At 57.6% G+C, this 18,676-nt stretch overlaps 8 protein-coding genes and 1 non-coding gene across 9 annotated transcripts; 5 read left to right on the forward strand and 4 right to left on the reverse strand.

The window, feature by feature from the left end:
• Positions 1 to 93: 93 nt before the first annotated feature.
• On the reverse strand, positions 94 to 2,239 carry EHS24_009008 (uncharacterized protein; the record flags this gene model as incomplete). The annotated part of the gene is made up of 8 exons (XM_028624305.1): positions 94 to 187; positions 236 to 356; positions 394 to 489; positions 530 to 715; positions 753 to 1,029; positions 1,067 to 1,242; positions 1,285 to 1,657; positions 1,697 to 2,239. The coding sequence occupies 8 exons, from the start codon at positions 2,237 to 2,239 to the stop codon at positions 94 to 96; spliced, it is 1,866 nt and encodes a 621-aa protein (XP_028475377.1).
• A 421-nt stretch (positions 2,240 to 2,660) lies between these two features.
• On the forward strand, positions 2,661 to 4,166 carry EHS24_009009 (uncharacterized protein; the record flags this gene model as incomplete). Its single annotated transcript, XM_028624306.1, has 12 exons — positions 2,661 to 2,881; positions 2,924 to 2,949; positions 2,996 to 3,021; positions 3,063 to 3,146; positions 3,187 to 3,275; positions 3,312 to 3,369; positions 3,415 to 3,611; positions 3,656 to 3,735; positions 3,777 to 3,817; positions 3,857 to 3,966; positions 4,018 to 4,050; positions 4,094 to 4,166. 12 exons carry the CDS (start codon positions 2,661 to 2,663, stop codon positions 4,164 to 4,166), a joined length of 1,038 nt encoding a protein of 345 aa, XP_028475378.1.
• A 158-nt stretch (positions 4,167 to 4,324) lies between these two features.
• EHS24_009010 (uncharacterized protein) lies at positions 4,325 to 6,107 on the reverse strand (the record flags this gene model as incomplete). Its single annotated transcript, XM_028624307.1, has 4 exons — positions 4,325 to 4,462; positions 4,502 to 5,506; positions 5,570 to 5,880; positions 5,939 to 6,107. 4 exons carry the CDS (start codon positions 6,105 to 6,107, stop codon positions 4,325 to 4,327), a joined length of 1,623 nt encoding a protein of 540 aa, XP_028475379.1.
• A 1,277-nt stretch (positions 6,108 to 7,384) lies between these two features.
• EHS24_009011 lies at positions 7,385 to 7,508 on the forward strand. The gene has a single exon. It is a non-coding gene; the product is annotated as a tRNA-Pro (tRNA).
• A 596-nt stretch (positions 7,509 to 8,104) lies between these two features.
• Positions 8,105 to 9,660, forward strand: EHS24_009012 (uncharacterized protein; the record flags this gene model as incomplete). The annotated part of the gene is made up of 6 exons (XM_028624308.1): positions 8,105 to 8,353; positions 8,431 to 8,839; positions 8,884 to 8,932; positions 8,970 to 9,058; positions 9,308 to 9,510; positions 9,559 to 9,660. The coding sequence occupies 6 exons, from the start codon at positions 8,105 to 8,107 to the stop codon at positions 9,658 to 9,660; spliced, it is 1,101 nt and encodes a 366-aa protein (XP_028475380.1).
• Positions 9,661 to 10,014: 354 nt separating this feature from the next.
• Positions 10,015 to 12,330, reverse strand: EHS24_009013 (uncharacterized protein; the record flags this gene model as incomplete). Its single annotated transcript, XM_028624309.1, has 5 exons — positions 10,015 to 10,396; positions 10,436 to 10,856; positions 10,894 to 11,857; positions 11,900 to 12,261; positions 12,312 to 12,330. 5 exons carry the CDS (start codon positions 12,328 to 12,330, stop codon positions 10,015 to 10,017), a joined length of 2,148 nt encoding a protein of 715 aa, XP_028475381.1.
• An 816-nt stretch (positions 12,331 to 13,146) lies between these two features.
• Positions 13,147 to 14,556, forward strand: EHS24_009014 (uncharacterized protein; the record flags this gene model as incomplete). The annotated part of the gene is made up of 4 exons (XM_028624310.1): positions 13,147 to 13,316; positions 13,409 to 13,750; positions 13,803 to 14,343; positions 14,389 to 14,556. The coding sequence occupies 4 exons, from the start codon at positions 13,147 to 13,149 to the stop codon at positions 14,554 to 14,556; spliced, it is 1,221 nt and encodes a 406-aa protein (XP_028475382.1).
• Positions 14,557 to 15,487: 931 nt separating this feature from the next.
• On the reverse strand, positions 15,488 to 16,353 carry MRT4 (mRNA turnover and ribosome assembly protein; the record flags this gene model as incomplete). The annotated part of the gene is made up of 3 exons (XM_028624311.1): positions 15,488 to 15,592; positions 15,657 to 15,998; positions 16,066 to 16,353. The coding sequence occupies 3 exons, from the start codon at positions 16,351 to 16,353 to the stop codon at positions 15,488 to 15,490; spliced, it is 735 nt and encodes a 244-aa protein (XP_028475383.1).
• Positions 16,354 to 16,851: 498 nt separating this feature from the next.
• EHS24_009016 (uncharacterized protein) lies at positions 16,852 to 18,293 on the forward strand (the record flags this gene model as incomplete). The annotated part of the gene is made up of 6 exons (XM_028624312.1): positions 16,852 to 17,011; positions 17,082 to 17,167; positions 17,247 to 17,372; positions 17,421 to 17,494; positions 17,556 to 18,212; positions 18,251 to 18,293. 6 exons carry the CDS (start codon positions 16,852 to 16,854, stop codon positions 18,291 to 18,293), a joined length of 1,146 nt encoding a protein of 381 aa, XP_028475384.1.
• Between the last annotated feature and the right edge of the window lie 383 nt (positions 18,294 to 18,676).

The raw sequence follows: 18,676 nt of genomic DNA on the forward strand, positions 1-18,676 counted from the left end.
GCGCGTGCATTGTGGGGACAGTCATACAGATACAACATAACAGCAACAGAAAAGCACACACGCAAGCGTCACTTCAACAGGACGCTAAAGAGATCACAGCATCGCCTCGGGCTCTTGGCCAAAGTGGTCGCGGAACACCTCAAAGGCCACAGCCTGACGTGCGTCTTTGAGGCTAGGATGAGTGGTCCTGGGTCGTTAGTCGAGCTGACACGAGCAGATAATGCACTCCGCTCACTTGGTCTCAAACTTTTCGTCGTCAACACTGACGAGCCCAATGAACAGGGTCGGCTGGCCGTTGCGCTTTACCATAGTCTGGCTGTATTTGGGAGCAGTCAGGCCCGATTGCTGGCAGAAGTCTGGGAGGTCAGGACACAAAGGTGCGGTTAACTTCACAATCAAGCTGCTTCTGCCAATCGACGGTGTCGCTCGTGCCATTGGCCCTGGTCGTGAGCTCACTGTCAGTGGGAGCTTTGACAACTTGATGCGGAGCTGGTTGATGAGCGAAAGCATCAACACACATACCACCAACCTGAATTCGAGTCACCGTCCTCCTCAACAGCCCCAGCACCGAGCCAAACGAGAAATTCAACAACGTTGAGGTTCAAGGCACGCTGACAGGCAGCCTCTTGAGCCGCTTCCGTGGTGACGTGGTAGCACGGTTCGATGTAGCGCTGGACCTCGGGTTCCACGCCGACCAGGAGGCTCGATCCATATACTAAGAGGTTAGCAGGGTCTGCGTGAACTTGACCTACAACCAGTGTCCTCATTTTGGTCAAACTCGATGAGAATGGAGACGTGACTATCGGCAGGGAATGCGGCGAGAGCTTTGACCAGAGTGGCCTTGCCAGGCATATTCTCCATCCCGCCCTCGACCTCGACGCCAGGTTGAAGAAGAACGGGGAAGGGTTTGTGGGGTGGGAGAGGCGGGGCGTCCTCGTCCTCGGGAACCGCGGCCATCATCGGCGCATGGACCCAAGCGAGCGCGTTCTCAGCAATGCAAGTGGTCAAGGTCGTGTTCTGAGCGTCGGCCTGAGTAGTTCAGCAGGAATCTAACTGTGAAACCTACCTTGAGCCTTCTGGGAGACCCAGTCCAAGTCTTGATACCACCAAGCGCTTCCATAACGACGAGGTACTCCTTTTCGTACCGATTCTTGGGGAGAAACTTGGAGAGCGGGTGACTGCTGACAGCCGGGTGCGAAGGGGAAAGAATGAGAGTGAGGTGCGCGAGGAAACCCATGTCGCCTGGTTCGTTAACAAGGTCACGTCCCTGATAGTTGCACTCACCGATGGCGTTAATCTCAACCTCATCGTACGCCCACCTAATCAGAGGCTGGAGCTCCGCGGAGAGCGCGTGAAGCATGGAATTCCACACCCTTGCCGGGTGCTCTACGGCCATCGGGGGAAGATCGGGGTCCAGGCAGACGCGGGGAACATAGTCGCCTTCATCAGCGCGAGGCATCGGAATATCGCAACCGGCGTCGCTGACGAAAAGCTGGGTAGCCCTGTGAGTCTCCTCGGGGGTATCCATGGCGGCCACCTCGTCGTGCATGCTGAAGTCTTCGGGGATCTCCAGGTCGAGGTCCTCCGCTTCGGACAAGTCCGATGAAGGCATCTGGTCATCGGAGGAAGCAAGGGGTTGGTGGTCTTTGACCTGAGGCTGAGTGGTAAACAAACGAATGCGCGAAGTACCACTTACTGTCTGTCCCAAAAGCAGGTGGTTGGACTGAGACTTCCAGAGCTCCTCCTGATCGCCATTGCCAAAGTGCTCGAGACTACGAAGGGCCTTGAGGGGAACGCGATACTCGTCGTGGAACTTGCCTTCCATGTAAGAAAGCCCGTTGGGGTTGGAAGGAAGGTAGTATGGGCGGGGAGGGAAGGCAGTGGCGGCAGAAGTGGCTGTGTTTGCGTGGCCGGCGAGGTCGAGGGTGGCCTCCTCTGGCGGAACTTGGGCGAGCTCGTCACCTTTGTCGTCGTCCAGGAGCTGCTTCATGATGTTTGCAGCGGTTTGGTTCTCTTTCTTGGTACGCAGGTTCAACGACTTGGCGATGGGGAGAGGCGGTGGGAAGCGAGGGAGAGAGGTTGGGGTAGCAGGAGGGATGGAGGGTTCAGGCAAAGCGTGGCCGACGGTAACAGGAAGGACGCTGGGGGTGACGGGAGTGATGGACAAAACGACGCCGCGCCCACGCTTCATCTTCTTCGACTTGAACCTCGCCTGGCGGTCTGGGTGGGGAAGTATCATACGAATGCGGGCTGAGGAACGTTAACACGGGTGGGTCGTACAACACGCACCTGAGCAGCTCTCGGTGGTGAGAGCCTTTGGTCAATGGCAATGGAAGTGTCAGACGTTAGAGTGAGAATGGGTGATGGGATAAGTGTGAAATAGAAGTTGATGGGAAGGGCTGTGCTTCTTGTGATTAACGAGGGAAGACGAGGGAAGACAGACGAGGGAAGACAGACCACAACGTTGCAGCATCGAGACACACGGCGCGTGAACGGACCAGCGTATGAGCCTGACGTCAGGCGACGGAGCCAATTTCCGCGGGGTCCCCGCGTTTGTTGACAGTCCACTCACCTGGCCAAAACAATATGACGCGCACTTTGGCGTCCTTGCTTCTTCCCATCATATCCTTGACCTCGACCCCAATCACCCACCTTCAAACATGGGACACAAGAAGGAGTGCTTTCCAGACGGTACCCCCCTCGACACTCGCCCACCTCGCGTCAAGCGCAAAAAGCCCACTGCCGATGGCCCAGCTAGTGACGAGCTCGTGACCCCGGGCGATACCAAAGACCTCAACAACAACCAGGCGTCCACGTCCAAGAAACCCAAGCCCATTGTTGACAAGGATGCTCCCAAGCGCAGCGCTCGTTTTCGCAAGAAGTAGGTAATGCGTTGGCAACGGATGCTGGCTAACCTACAAAGGGCTCCGATCTCCATTAATGAACGTAGTACGTCTCATCTTGTCGTGGGCTCTCCATTCTAACTAGCTTTCAGTGGAACGTGTCATGGCACAGCGCATGGTGAGGTTTTCAAAGCATGCGTCTAACTGACCTCTTTCTAGTTCATGGTTGATCGCATCGACGCTAGCATTGGCGATGAGCGTATGGAGATCTTCAAGGTCGCCGGCTCGACTGGCAACGTCTATGTGAGCGACGAGACGAAAGGGCAGCTCTAACGTCCCTTAGACTATCACCCTTGGCTCTACCATCATGTCATGCGACTGCCCCGACGCTTTGAAGGGCAATTGCCCTTGCAAACACCTGATCTTCATCTTGTGGGTGCAAGATCATATTGGGAAGCTAACTCTCAGCCTGAAGGTCCTCAAGGTCCCCCGTTCGTCTCACATTTGGTACCAGAAGGCTCTCCTCGTGCGTCACAACTAAGAGTCGGTGAATATGCAGCTGACATGGCAGCCGGACGAAGTGGCGATGGCCCTTAGCGCCAAGGATACAGCCTCCGCCAGTGCGTCCAACGAGGCGCGCAAGGCGTATCTCAGGGCTGCTGGTGCTGTTGTGACCGACGACGATGACGCTGGTCCGTCCGAGGCTGCCCCACAGCCCAGCAACGATGATGGCAAGCGTCTCTCTGCTCTCGGTGACGACTGCCCCGTGTAAGTTGAACGAGGTCTTCCATCATGGCACTAACTCTCCACAGTTGTTTCGAAGAAATGACCGCCGAGGAAAACGACAGGGGCCAGCTGGTGTTCGACATGACTGCTCAAGGCTGCGGCAAGCGTGAGTGGCAATTTCTCTACAAGCTGAACTCATGGGAACAGCTCTTCACACTCAGTGTTTCAACATGTGGTCTTCGGCAGCGGTGAGTTCTCTACATTACGACCACGCGACTGACGTCCAGCGCAAGAAGGGCGGTCCCATTACGTGTGTGTGGTGCCGTGCTGCCTGGGAGACGCCTGCCGCTACCAAGGGTGACCCCAATGGTCAGATCACCACCAGCTCCAAGGGATAGTGAGTCGCACACCGAAGATTCTCGCTGACGCTCAGCCTCAACATGGCCAGCGTTCTTGGCATGAGCGGCGTGCGCGACATCTCGTGAGTTTCGGACGCGCGGATGCGTGCACAACTGACCTCGCAGGTCCTACTATCAAGGTCCCCTCCTTGGCCGCGGACGCAACCCCGAGGCCGACGGACGCTACGACTCGGACTGAACCAGTCCTTTCCCCTTCCCCTTCTCCACCACGAATCCTTGTATCCCTCCCCACTGTGCATGACCTCATTCTCTTGTTTACCATTAACCCAGGTTACCATGTGCTGTATTATAGTCACGTATGTGTATGAAGAGTCCGCATGTTGAACATTGGTCCGTCTACTCGTCGTCGTCGTCCTTGTCGCCCGCAAACTGGAGCAGATCATCCCATCGCTCGAGAGCCGAGCGGAGGAGCGCTACCTCATTAATGACAATTGTCAGTGCCATGGCCTGGAGGTCGGCATCAGGAGCAAGGTCCTGGTGGGTTAGCTTCGCGTCTGAGAGTCAGATACCCACCTCTCTCAAATCGTACAAGTCCCCAACGCTGAGCTTGGGACGGTTCATACCGTCGAGGCGGTCGGCGATGAGCGCCCTCATGGCCTTGGCAGTGGCCAGTAACGTCGGTGCGAGGGTGGGCACATCTACGCTGTTCTGGATATGCTCCCACGCCGCCTCTAGGTGGTTGATATCTGAGACTAAAGTGGAGTTGGTGTCACCCAATCGCTTTGTCTCGGCGAGGTGGAGTGCGCCAAAGATACGCAGCGAGACTTGACCGGCATAGTTGAGGTGGTACACGCCCTCGCGGTCCGAGGGAGCACAGATGAGTGCGCTGTCGTCCGCGAAGCCCTCTGCAGTCGTCGGAGTGGACGCGTCGAGAGGGAAGAGCAGGAGGGCCTCGGGGTCGCCTTCCTCCCTCTCGATCCACTCAAGCGCGAGCGATTCGTCCACAACCTCGTCAATGTCCCATGTCACGCCGTCGCCGGCAAAGTGCTCATCCGCATCGTCTTCGAGGTCCTGGTTGTCGGCGTCCTCTTCGTCCTCAGAATCAAGAGGGGCCGGTCGCGAGCCCGGCACGAATCCCCACTCGACGAGCAAACGAGCCTCGCCAATCTTCTCGCCGTACGAGTTCATCACCTCGCGGCCGGCGGGGACGCCCCATTCGACGTACATGTCGACGGTGTCGGGCTCGTGCTCGATACGCTCAACCTCGGCGGGGCTCACATGCTCCAGTCGAGCAGGCAAGTCGTTGGGACCCAGCACGTCATGGTCACAGCTCGAGAGCTGCCCGCACTTGTGACACACGAAATCATCGCTCGCCAACGAGGTATGGCTGTTGGCCGAGTGGTTGAGAATGTCGGCAAACGGGCACAGCGCGACCATGTGATACAGGTCGACGACGAACGCGCGTGTGCTGACCAAAGAAAAGGCGTAGGCAAACGCATCAAAGGGCGAGGGCTCAGCGTGCAGCCGTGTTGGTGGGAGGTGGGGCAGGGCCGCGTCGTAGAATGCGCGCAAGTGAACCTGGGAAAAGGGTTGAGAGAGATTAGCCTAGTTCGCGCTCGATATCTCTAGTACCCTACTCACCAGTCCCACACCTTCGCGCTCGCGCCGCCTGAGATCGCGCTCGGCCTCCGTGCCCCGCAGCCACGGGATGGCGAGCTGTGCGTCGGACCCAGCGTCCTCCAAGGGCCACAAAGTCGGGATGGGAACAGCCTCTCGCGGCAAAGACTGTATGTAGCCCCAAAAATCAGAGTCTACCCCGAGTCGGAGCTCGTGGAGGAGCGCCAGGGCCAGGCCGAGAATGGTGTGCGATGTCGTCGTGCTGGACGGTCGAGAGAGCATCGGCAGCGGGCTAGTTCGTGTCGATAAGAGGGCAGACTTGGGAATCTTGCAGACTGGGGAACCATTTGTCAGTCGTGAGCCGGGCTTCGGGTCAACCAGACGTGGACGTACTCGTCTCGCCGACATCGAGGTCGCGAGTCGCCACCAGCCGTAGTCCGGAGCCGCTAGCCATGGGTGCAATCTCAACGCCGTCGACGCGTTGGACGTTGTGGTCGTCGAGCCACGCATTGAGCACAGGGATGGATGGCGGCGGCTGGCCTACAAAGAGACCCGTATACATGTTGTGCGGCGGGGTGGAGAGTGGTGGTGAGGGGGGTATACGGGACAGTTGGACGAGTAAAGTTACCTGCGCATCGTGTTATGGGACGACACAGTACAAGATATGGGATTCCCAAAATCGACGCTCAGATCTCTTGTTGTGACGGTCAGACCCTGAAGATGACCGCGCACCCGGAAAGACGGCAATACGAGCGACTGGGGCAATTTGGCGTCGCTTTTGATCTGTTCGCTGTCGTGTGGTCTGTGCACATGCCATATGCCCTGCTCACAGGAGCATACGAGCCAAGAGCGCGAGCCAGAGATATGCAACATGTAACGCTGCCTGTCGCTGCCGCCGCGGTGACATACGACGGGCTGTGGGCACTTCTGTCTCTGATCTCTTTTCTGAGCGACTGCGGACGGGGAAACCTGGCACTTTGTTGACAGTTCTTTGAGTGAGAGTAAGTCAGTTATCAGTTACCGGGGTCCAAGGCTCCTTTATGCTTATCGTTAGACGATCGTAACCCTTGAATGTCAATGGCAACTGCATGTTAGCTGCATGTCACTCATCACCAGGTGTCCATGTTTTCATGATAGGAAAATGAATGCGAAAGGGGGTTTTGCCGGGGCCCAGAATTTCAGTGTCGACTGTTTATACGAGCTGTCACCGACTGTCATTCCTCATGTTCCTCTGCGATTCCAGCTCAATGACCATTTTCTTGGAGGTTGTTCAACATGTTCTCTGAGGCACAATAAACTGCCCTGTCGGAGACGAGTGGGTCAAATCAGCCACGACATTCGTGTTAACTCCTGGCCGTAGTTGGTTACGGCTAACGACATTAAGTGTTCCTTCACAAAACCAATTAATCAGAGTAGTGCCGACATCGTGTGGGGCAACAAGACGTATGGGCAGCACTGTTACTGCTTTATTAAAGTGGATAATTATTGGAAACGTGATGGTTATTCTTGGACGCCACAGAATAATCAGCTTTGCCGACGATGAGCTGCGGAGACCACATGCACGTCCATAACAGAGATATAGTCAAACTCTTAGCATTCAAGGCCTGAGGCGCCCGAATGGAGCTGTCAGAGTGCCAATGTCATGACCGTGTTCAGAGTAACCAGTTATTTCTACCGCTCATGGGCGATCGGAGCCTAGCCAACCCTTCCGACTTCCACAGGCAGAGTCGCGTGTCGACTACCTTGCCATCTGCTGCCCCAGCAACTCAATCTTCCACGAGCCACGTCAACTACCTCCCTACTTCCCTCTCCCTACGTCAGCGAACTGCCTTGCAAGCGGCTCTCGTGGTGTAGTGGCTATCATACTTTCTTAGGGTCCAGTCCTGGTCTCTAATCCAATTCGGATTCGTTCTCCGTTCTCTAGCTATGGAAGTGGTCCTGGGTTCAAATCCCGGCGAGGGCCTTGAAGCATGTCTCTGGCAAGCATCTCCTTTTGCCAGTTGGCATCTCAGAGACCTGGTGGTGTCGACAATGTTGTTTATCGGCGGAGAGGTATCGATGGACGAGTGGATGTCTCAGTTGTTGCCACCGCAACGGCCCGGTACCTACGCCCAGATCTCCTCTGACGCCTCGGCGGCTCATCTGCTATTTGCATCCCCCTGGCGCGTCGTTCCAGGCCTTTGACACCGGCCCGGGCATGCAGAAGAGCGCAGAGTGTACTCGCGTAACAGGCGGGCACAATTGGCGTCGTGCCACGGAAGATGACAAACGCGGGGCCTCGATGCGCAAAGCGGCGTGTCTGCCGAGATTCCGGTGCCTCCACCTCAATGTTGCCGAGTGGTTCATAATACTGGGCTATCGTCGTTTGTGCTGCCATCGTTTCTTGCCCACTCCCCCCCCCCCCCCGTCTGATTCACCCTCACCATACATACAGTTCACTTCCTACTGCAAAGGTTAGATCCTCGCTCCGTCTTTGTACCAAGCCTTGGGACCACCTTCTTGGCTGAAGACATCTTGTCGCATCCGCCACCGCCACTCCCACATCTCCAGCCAGGTATCATGTCCGCGTCCGGCCCCGCCACTCCCCGCACAAACGTCCGGGTCGCAGCCGTCCAAGCCGCTCCTGTAGCCTATGATCTGTTCAAGTCCTTGCACAAGCTCCGCTCGCTCGTATTTGCCGCTCGTGAGAATGGCGCCGAGATTGTCGTTTTGCCAGAAGCCTTTCTGAGCGCGTACCCGCGTCACCTCGATTTCCGGATCGGCAGCAGGACGCAGGAGAGCAGGGAGTGGTACGGGCGGTACGTCAAGGTGGGTACTGGCCATGTCGGAGATGTAATGTTTCCCCCTCATCTCGATTGCTCTCCCACTGGCTAACAGTCGTCCAGTCCTCTGTCAAAGTCCCACACGGAGCCGAAGGCCGCGACTGGCTCTCAACATCCACTGAGCAGCGCCCAGACCAAGACTACTGGGCGTTCCAGCAGTTGGCCCAGATTGCACGCAAGTACACCCTCTATCTATCTGTCGGTGTCGTAGAGGCCGCCAACGTCGGCTCGACTTTGTGGTGCACCAACCTTCTGTTCGGCCCCACGGGCATGTTGCTCTCGAAACACCGCAAGATTCAGCCTACTGCCGCCGAGAGGATTGTGTGGAACCAAGGCGAGAGGACCAACCCGACTGGATTGAAGCGCGAGAGAACAGAGGACGGGGGTATGAAGCCCAAGAGCGAGGGCACAGACAACTTGCCAGTGGTTTCTACTCCTGTCGGCAAGATTGGCGGGCTGATATGCTGGGAGAGTGAGTTAGCTGCGGACACTCTTGAGATGGTAGCTGATAGAAAGACTTTATGCCCCTCGCCCGCTACTTGCTGTACAAGAAGGGTGTCGAGATGTGAGTTCATTCCAGCTCACAGCGGACTGACGCGCAGTTACCTCGCCCCCACAGCCGACGGGCGCCAGACGTGGTTGCCGTCCATGCAACATATAGCACAGGAAGGCCGGTGCTTTGTGGTAACTGGTGAGTTGGCCGTGGATACAGCGCTGGAGCCCGTTGAGGAGAGACCCCGCTGGGCGATTACCTCCTGGGAGCGGAACGTGGCGCCGAACCGAGGTACCCCAACAACCTCAGTGCTGCTGACTCGCGACCCAGTCGCTTCCATCACCCGGAACACGTCGCACTGCCGCTGCACCCGGCCCCGGTCTGGAAAATGCGACAGACGTGTGCCAACCTGCTTCTCATGTGGTTTCCTTCTGGCTAACTCTGCAGCCAACCAATACCACGCCGCCACCGACTTCCCAGCCGACTATCCACCATCCGCAGAACAGCCCCACCCAGAACACAAGGCCCATCTGGGATGCGCAGACAAGATCCCCGAAGTGTGGTCCCGCGGCGGGAGCGCCATTATCGGTCCTCTGGGCGACGTGCTGGCCGGGCCGTTATGGGACAAGGAAGGAATCATTTACGCGGATGTGAGTTACCGAGACCGAGAGCTCTTGGCAAGGAGACTAACATCCCAGCTCGACTTGAGTCTCATTGATGGGGCCAAGCTCGACTTTGACCCCGTGGGGCACTACAGCCGTGAGGAGATGCTCATGGATCTCCTCAACGCCACGGTGTGAACCAAGCTTGAAGCGGTGTGTACGTTAGAAGGAAGCAAGGTTGTCAGCAGAAGACACCGTAGGCTGGCAGTCGCGTGTGTAGCTTGTGCTACTTGAGTTCATGCATAAGTAGCGGCATGTATGTGGTGGGTTTCCATTACCGCGCGCTCCAATGGAAATTGAATGCCTGGACCGGTTACGTCTCTGTCGATAGGGAGATCATCTGGCGCTCAAAGCTGCCGGAAGATGGGGTGCTCGGGTGCGCCCGCATACAGTTGTGTGTATTTTTGGTTTCGTTAAAACTTGCTGGTCGTCGTTTCCGATCCGCAACGTTCTAGGTGTGTTGGGAGGGACTGAGGCCGGTGTAGGAACGTGCTATCCTTCGCCGAACAGTAGACTCCTGCTCGCATCGGTAGCGGCATTGGCGATCGACATGCGCCGCAACCGTTCCACCTCGACGTTGAGCTCGAGGTTTTCGCGCTCGAGCCTCTCGGCACGCTTACGCGCATTCTCCGCGACATTGATGTAAAAGCTCGCGTCGGCAGCCTCTGGCTGGGTCGGCGGGCGCTCGAACACGGGAGGAGTGGGAGGCACAGAGGTGGCAATGACGACGCGGTTCTCGAGATGCTGGATCATCTCTGCCTGTTCGCGGCAGATGTTGTCGCGCGCCTGAATCATGCCCTCGAGCTCGAAGCAACGGCTCTGAACTGCTTGCGCCAGGGAGATTGCATCGCGCATCTTTTGGACGTCGCTGTCCCTGTGGAGTTAGCATTGTTTGTTGCTTTCAGAAACCCACCATAAAAGCTGCGAGTCGGTGAGCTGCTGTATCCTTGATTCAAAGTCGGCAATGTGCTGGAGCTTGGGCGTGGCCTCAAGCAGTTGACTCTGGAGCACGAAACGCTGGTTCTTGACGTCGGCAAGCTCGTCGCGCTGCTTGGCAAGGTTTTGGTGCGCCTCGCTCAAGTCGCTACGCAGTGTAGAAGCCTCCGTCTGCCAGTTACGACGCTCCTCGCGGAACCCAGAGACCTTATCGCGCAGCTCCTTTTGCCATTTCACGTGCTTTTGTTGGGCCTGTGACGCCTCGGTACGTTGCTGGGACAGCTCGGCGGTGAGGGTCGAAATTGACTTGGCCTGCTCTTTGAGACGGTTGACAAAAGTGTGGATCTCGGCCTCGTCGCTGTTGAAGCGCAGCGAGTTGCGGTGCAGTCGACCAATGTCTGAGAGTTAGCCGAAGGGGAGATATTGATAACTCACGATAGACAAGCTGCTTCCTCAATCGTTCAGTGTATAGCGCCTCCAAGCGCAACAGCTCATTTTCTTCCTTCAACCTTCCAATGTCGTCCGTCGCGGCCACGCCAGTCTCTGCATCCACCGCCGTAACGGCAGGCTGAGGGTCGAGCTGGACCTGTGGCACCTTGAAGAAATCAAACATGTCATCCTCGGTGCTGTGCGATAGCAAGTGGCACATGGAGACGAATTCCGAAGGGTCGTACTTCTCCCAACGCTTCAGATCCTGGAGCTCGCCCAACGACGTGTGGGTGATGATCGAGGGGTGGAGCTGGAAATCGGCAATCAAGGGGAGCAGCTTTCCGGCCAGCTGGTCTTGCTCCCACACGTCGTCCCATGGGATGGCGTACACTGGCTCCACGTCTTTCAAATCGAGGTACCGTGGGGCGTCGCGAGTGAAGGCCAACACATTGGACGGCCAGGCACCGTACAGGGCGATGAGAAGCAGCTGCACGATCCTTTTCTCAATGGGTGATGAAGCGGTCATGTCGCCGCTGCTGTGAGGGTCCTTTTGGTGGGTGGTGGACGTGGCGATGACCCAGTTGTGGGAAGGGTTTGGTAAAGGGGTGAAGGTCGCACCAGACATGGCCGGGCGGCCGGCGTCAATGAAGGGGCGGTCGCGCCAGCTGATGGCTCGGCCGAGCACGACCATTAGGAGAGGCACACGGGTGATGAGGACCTGGAGGGCAAAGGGGAGAACAGTCACAAGAACCGAGAGCGCGAGGACAAAGAGCTGGTGGTTGGTGTCGAACAGGAGTGAGTCGAGGACCAGAGGGAAGAAGTCGTCGCGGGCCAGTTGGTACATTAGTGTCTGAGCGATGGGTGTCTCGGGGGAGTATGGCACCGCAAGGACAATCGACTGGATGACGGTAAGGACACCAGCACGTAATGCTGGGTCGGCGAACTCGTCCTTGCAGATGGCGAGGAGGTCCTGGAGTCCGTCAGCATCGGGTTGGTGTGTCCCTTATCTTACGCTAAAATGCTCGCGGCCCCATGTGACGGCGACGTCGCGGGAACGCAACGAGTCTGACTTGGCCGCAGCAAGGACCCATTTCCTTTTGTCAAACGTCCCATCGTCAATCGCGGCGACAATGTGCTTTGTGACTGCTGGCACGCTCGGTCCCGCATCCTGGGCCCATAGCAGTTCCGTGTCCTCCAGCACGCGACTTGATGGCAGTTTGGCGGCTACTTGGACGATACAGTTGCGCGCCTCCGGTTCAGGATTGAGGTGGGCGACACTGTCGAGTGAGGCTATGAGCTCGGCGGTGTCGACGTTGGGACCGATCTCGAGGGATGAGGCAAGGTCCTGCGGGAAGCCCTCCAGGCGTTGCAGGACTGGGAATGTGTGTGAGTCAAGGCTGTGAGGTTTGGGAAAGGGTATCTACCTTCCGTTACTGTTGCCATGGGTCAATCAATGTCTGCCTGGTAATGGCCGGGGAGAAGGGGGGGAGGGAGTGGACGGGCCAGCCGGTGGGATGTGTGCGACGACGAGGAGCACAGAGAGAGATAGGAGAGAGGCCAAGACGAGTGCAGCCAACTGGACGACGGTGGTTGTACGGGTACACTCATGCAGAGCCCCCAGGCTGCATATGCGCTGTGCGCTGCGCGCTGCATGATATAAGACCACGTGGGAGGGAGGTCACGTGCAATCCGGCACTTGGGTGGCGATGACGCAGGCGGGATCAAATTTTGGGTGTGCGGTTGTTGCTGCGTGCGGTATGGGGATCTGGCGCTCTCGCACGCCACCGGGTGGTCCACATCGGAGAAGGGTGTGTGCCCTGCGACCCGCATGGCGCGTCGTATGGTGTAACGCATCTATACATGCATGCACAACATATGCTCCTGAAGGCAGGATTCATGTGGTAGATCAGTTGCACAGCTGGCTGTGAGGAGGAGGACATGCTGTGGGTATGAGGAGACCAAACGGGCAGTGTGCACACGACTGGTCGCGCGAGGGGGTGGGACATGTGAGCGGTCGAGAGCGGTTCTGGGTGCGAATTATTCCCCCAAGCGGCAATTCTTGGCTACAAATCTTCAGGGGAGACTGGCCAGACTGGGCAAGCATCCATCCGAGCCACTCATTCTCGACAACAATATCACCATCATCCACCACAGTTGTCTCAACGCCCTCGCCGTCACAAGCTTGGTGTGCACAGTAGCCACCCAACCCAACCAGAGCGACCACATCCGTCTTGGACGCCCTTCGCCCAGCTGCCCAACATGCAACAGACACCCAGCTTCTTGCCAATCCCAGCAACTGCCCATGGTGGGCCTCCTCGCGGAAGCTTCCCTCGCCAGACCAGCTTCAGTGACATGAATGCCCAGGCGGGGCCGTCCAGGATCGGTGACTCGTCTATCAGCGGCCTCAGCACCATGATGCAGGCGAATGGGTACGTATGGTTCACATGGTGGTTCCCGGACACGAGCGACTGCAGTGTTGTCCTGAATGACAGAGCATAATGTGGGCTGACCTTGGCAACAGCACGCCACCCAGCAATGCGTCTCCGTCATCAAACCCCCACTCTGGATTCCATCCAGGATCGTTTGGAGCACCGTTGTCCTTCTCTGCGCTCGCTCTTGGGGCTACACAGACAGGCTCATCGCCGTACTCGTCGAGCATGGCCATGAGCATTAGTCCGCCCAGGTGGGCGCCAGGCAGCATGGGAGGCTTCGGCAGTGGTAGCTTTGTGGGCAGCGTCGGTGCTCTGGGTACTAGCTTTGGCCGAACAGCCGACAGTCGGGACCGTGAGCTCGAGGCCAAGTACGTCAAGGACTTTACGTGCTGTGGCAAGCAGCTCTCGGGCCTGCACGAGTTGTTGGAACAGTGAGTAATCCAGTGGTGGGCATTGGTTCCAGTTGGGCTGATCAACATTAAGCTATGAGGAGCACCATGCCGGCCTCGACCCTGACGTTCGCATGGCTGCAATCAACGCTGTCCAGTCTGGCCAGGGGCCTGTTCCCATCGCCAAGCGTTCCTTCACTCCGTCCATGGGTGCCATGGGTCACGGTGATGCACCGACAACGCCTGGCATGATGGACATTGAAATGGACGAGCCCAGCCCAGTCACCCCGAGTGCCCTCCTCCAGCAAGCCTCAGTCGCAAGTCTCAGTGTCAACCTCCAGCCGGGAACCAATGTTCCTTGGACCGGTGCGTTCAGGACCCTTACAACAAACATGCAACCGCCTGCATGTGTGCCGCCCAGTGTCCTCTCGTACGCACCGCCACCGCCAGCAGCGCAGCCTCCCACACCGACGACACCGCGTCAGTCAACGTCATCATCGGCTTCGACACCGGCTACTCCTCAGCTCCCTGTCGGCGTCACACCAGAGCAGCTCGCCCAGGCCAAGATGCTCAAGAAGGCGCAGAAGAGGGCCGAGAAGCAGGCCAAGGAGGAAGAACAGGAGGAGAGCCAGGACGTGAGTTGACTACCACCATGCTTCTTCACACTGACGTGTCAGCAGCCACCGGGGGAGAAGCGCTTCCGCTGCCCAATCGAAGGATGTGGCAAGGTATACAAGCAGGCCAACGGTCTCAAGTACCACCTTACTCGCAGTATCAACTCGGGCCACGGCAATGTCGCGGCCATGGGGGGGCTCATGGCTCTCCTCGACAACGACAGTCAGTCATAATTGCGCGTGTGCCACTACCTCATCCTTTTGCTATCCCTCGGCTTGCAGTCTTCTGTTTTTGTTTATGTGTTTTGTACCTCCTTGGTTGTAGTCCCTCATCCCCCTCGTCCCACATTCAGATCTGTAACCCACTACTTAGACCACCTAGACGATAGCGTGTATGCACATTAGTGCCGTGGAGCACACCACAGTACGCAACCACCGTGTCCCTAACACTTGACGCATCGTCACAACTGAGGATTAGAAGCCGCGAGCTACAGCCGTCACATTGCACATCATGTGCCGGCTGTGGCGCATCTGGCGTGTGCCAAGTTGGCGACTGCACATGACCACCACGCTTTGTGGCTTTCTTGTGGTCCTTACCGTGCATGCCCATTTATCGTTGTCATTCTCATCAGCCATCAAGCCTTTGGCATCTCCCAAACGGTAGCGAGAACAAGCCGAGGCTATTGCTTTGAAACCATCCCAGAGCGAGCACCCAGCCGTGTCAGCGTTCTGGTAAACCCGAACGTCGGCTGCTGTGGGTAGCGGTATGGCAGGTCTGAAGCGATGCCGGGGTGGTACGGCATACTTATCCGCAGCAAGCCGAAGTGCTCCCAACGAGACGGTGGCCAGGGTATCAGCTCAAAGTTCGATCATCATAACCTCTGAAGACCCGAAGGCAACATGTCGGCCTCTGTCGTCGGTTTGTTGGGCTGCGAGGACTTGTGCCCAAGTATCTTGATTGCCGTGGGGCTGCGTTGCACGGGCGGTAAAGGTTCTCGAGACGTCGCCTTGGCGTCAGTGGCCATGAGACCTATAGTCAGTATTGTCCCCATTGCCTTTGTTAAGTTGCAATGTGGCCCTTGGCTTTGGCTGCGACCAGTGTCCCGAAACGAGAGTGTACGGTATATGCAAGTAAAAGCGTACAGTAGGCTGTTGTACAGGTTGTCTAGTCCTCGTCCATCTCGTTCTCCTCGTCACCGCCCTCGAGCTCCTCGCCCTCGACGAATCCAGTTCCCTTGGTCCAGTGCGAGCCCAGAACAATACGGAACTCCTGTAAACAAGCGTCAGCCCTCTGTCTCGCAGTGGTTGACCACCCAGCAACATCAGCCACTTACAGCCATCTGGATCGCAAGGAGCTTGAGGATACGGCACTTTTCGCTCGAAAGCTTCTCGCCCTTGCGGCAGAGAACGTGCGCGTTGGCAAGCGAGGGGACACCACGGACAAGGGTGGTGTCAAGACCGAGAGCACGGAGCTGGGGGTCCATCGAGTGGGGGAAGGGGTCGCCCGACTCGTCCTCGGTGTAAGGAGTCAGGAGGGGGCCGGCGGGGAGCGAAACGTCCATGGTGGCCTTGGCACCCATGCGCGCATACTCCTTCTTGGTCCAGGTCTCAAACCACTCCTTGGTCTCGTCAACGGGGTGCGAGGTGCAGAAGAGTCCGAGCTGTCCGCGGAGGCGCTAAGGACAAAGCGTCAGCATTGTTCACAAGTGTGTGTTGTTGTTGCCTTGTCTCGTGACCACTTACCTTGCCAATCTGGCCGAGGCCGTCGTCGTGCTCAGTCTCGGGGTTCACACCGAGAGCCTTGGCCATGACACGGGTCTTGCCAAAGAAGAAGCGGCCAGTACCGCGCCACTGGGTGCGCACCTCCTTGAGGCCCTCGTTGCGCATGTCGCCGACGGAGAAGAGCCAGACATGGTCGAACTGGTCAATGTTGGCACGGATCTCGTTGACGAGGGCGACCTTGGAAGCCTTGGTCGTGCGCACGGGGGTCTTGGAGAGCGTTGTCACGCGCTGGCGCTTGGACTTGGGCATGGTGAGCGGATAAGGGTGGTGGGTGGTTGTTGTCGAGGCAAGCTGCAAGACTTCTCCTGACTACAAGTGGGTGGACCAGACGGCCGTTCGAATTTTGAAGCCCGGCCCTGAGCGCTGTCCTACAGATCACATATTACGTAAAGGCAAGGTCTGCCAAGATTCCCACGGCAGAGTTTTGTTTTCAAATTACGTAATTTAACGGGTGGCAAAGTGCCACAGTCACAGCTTCTCGGCGATATGTAGTTCCTAATTGTATTTAAACGTATAACCCTATTGGGCCTAATGCCCAAAGTGTATTAGGATGTTATGGTTACGTAAAAGGACGCGCCCAGTGCAGTCACGCCGTCTCGTTCCACCCCCATTGCCCCCACCGTCACTTGTGTCCCCCCACCCGTTCTTGTTACATCCTTGTCATCCCTGTTCACAACATCCATCCACTTCCCAACCACTACCACCTCGAGCCCCCCAAGCCTCGACACCTGCATATCTCTTGCCATCATGCCTCGCCCCTCGAACACCGTCCCCGCCGCCAGCGGCGTCGACGCGCCCCTGCCCCCGCCACCCCCTTACTCTGGCATCGACATTAACCAGCCCACCCCTCCCACCGTTAACCGTCCCCGTCTGCCAGAGGACAAGCGCAACCCCTACCTCCCTGACCGTAAGTTGTCACCCCCGACTTTTGCCACCCACATTGCCATTCGCACAAGCCTCCTGACATGCTCCTTCAGTTACCGAGGACGCGACTATTGTCAAGTTCCAGACTATTGTTCGCGAGCAAAAGGAGATTGTCATCGGCCGCATCAAGGTCCAGACTGTAGGTTTACTGATTCTTTTTTTTATTTCTTTTTTTTCTAGCTGCGCGCCCCAACCAATACTGATGGCAAAAACTACAGCCCGGCCGCAGCACACACGCGTTCATCCTCCGCCGCTATGACACCAACGCTGTTTCGCTCACGACCATGTACAAGGTCGCGTTCCCGGGGTCTTCGGACGAAGACGAGAAGCGCGAGATGGACTGGGTACAGAGCTTTTTGGGACAAGAACGCGGCCATGCTGACACTCTACAGGTTCGTTCGTCCTATGACACTCGCGACACTAACGGCGGCTCCGAGTCGGATGCTGTCCGTCTTGCCGGCCAGTGGTATGTCTCCTCGTCCATGCGCACGGACCAGCCCAACCATGACTGACTTGTTTTCTCGAAGGGTTCCCCGCAACCTCGCTATCCACCTGGCGCCCGCCTACGGCATTGCCGACCTGGTCCTCGCCCTTTCGCGCGCCGAGCCCGACCCCAGCGTCTCGTACCGCAAGTCGCAGCGCTCCCAGCAGGCTGCCGACGAGCTGGCTCGTAGCCGCGGCACCCCTGTCGCCAGCACGGAGGCCACTCGTACTCGTGCTGCCCCTTCGATGACTGCTCCCGACGCCGCTGCCCCTCCTTCCAAGCGTGCCCGCCGTACCGCCGCCACCGAGGCCGCCATTCCCCCCGCCGCCCCTGCCCCCGCCGAGGAGCCTACGCACCTCACCCTCGAGGCCACCACCACAGTTACTGCTCCCGTCGGTGCCAACATTGACATGAACGCGGAGATTGAGTCCGCAAAGCAGCTCGTGCGTGACCTGAAGCGTGAGCTCCAGATGCGCACGACTGCTGGCGACGAGGTCGAGGAGACTGGCGGTGCGCAGGCCGAGGGCAGCCGTGGTGCCAAGCGCGGACAGGAGGAGGAGGGTGCCACCCTCCCTAGCGGCTCGACGCGCAAGGAGCGCGTCATCAAGACCAACAAGCGCGTTGAGGGCACAACGGTCGTCAAGGTGGTCCGCAACACGGCCTATGGTGCCATGATCTTTGGTCTTGGTGTCGGTGCTGCGTAAGTCTTCCTTTGGCCCAACAAGTCGCTGACGGCAGCTTCCTCCCGCGTGTGTTTGAGATGGCTGCCAACTACCTTTAATTTGTAACAAAATACAGATAACCTTTTTCTTCCTCCATAACTCTGTCAATAGTCTGTAGGCGCCTATAGTCGTAGCGTCCGTATCGCCGTAGCCTGTTTATACCCCCGTCTCCCTCCCCCCCCGGTCTCCGTAGGTGTCTCGTCGTGTTGTGGGGGGGCTTATTCCCATGTCTTTAGTGGTCGGGAAAGAAGAAGAGAAGAAGAGAAAGGTAAACGGTAAGTTGGCGTGGGCTGGTGTGTGCTTCTAAACCTTCGTAGTTTGGATATTACTATCGCCTTCGTAGACGTCAAATAGCCTTTTACCTTTCAGTAGGTGTCATGTTCTACATGTTCGTTCGATCAACCTTCATGTGCAGGCAAGCACAAAAGACTGTCTGACTAGC

The sequence above is a fragment of the Apiotrichum porosum genome (genome assembly GCF_003942205.1).
Source record: "Apiotrichum porosum strain DSM 27194 chromosome Unknown scaffold_8, whole genome shotgun sequence".
In the NCBI taxonomy this organism is placed as follows: domain Eukaryota; kingdom Fungi; phylum Basidiomycota; class Tremellomycetes; order Trichosporonales; family Trichosporonaceae; genus Apiotrichum; species Apiotrichum porosum.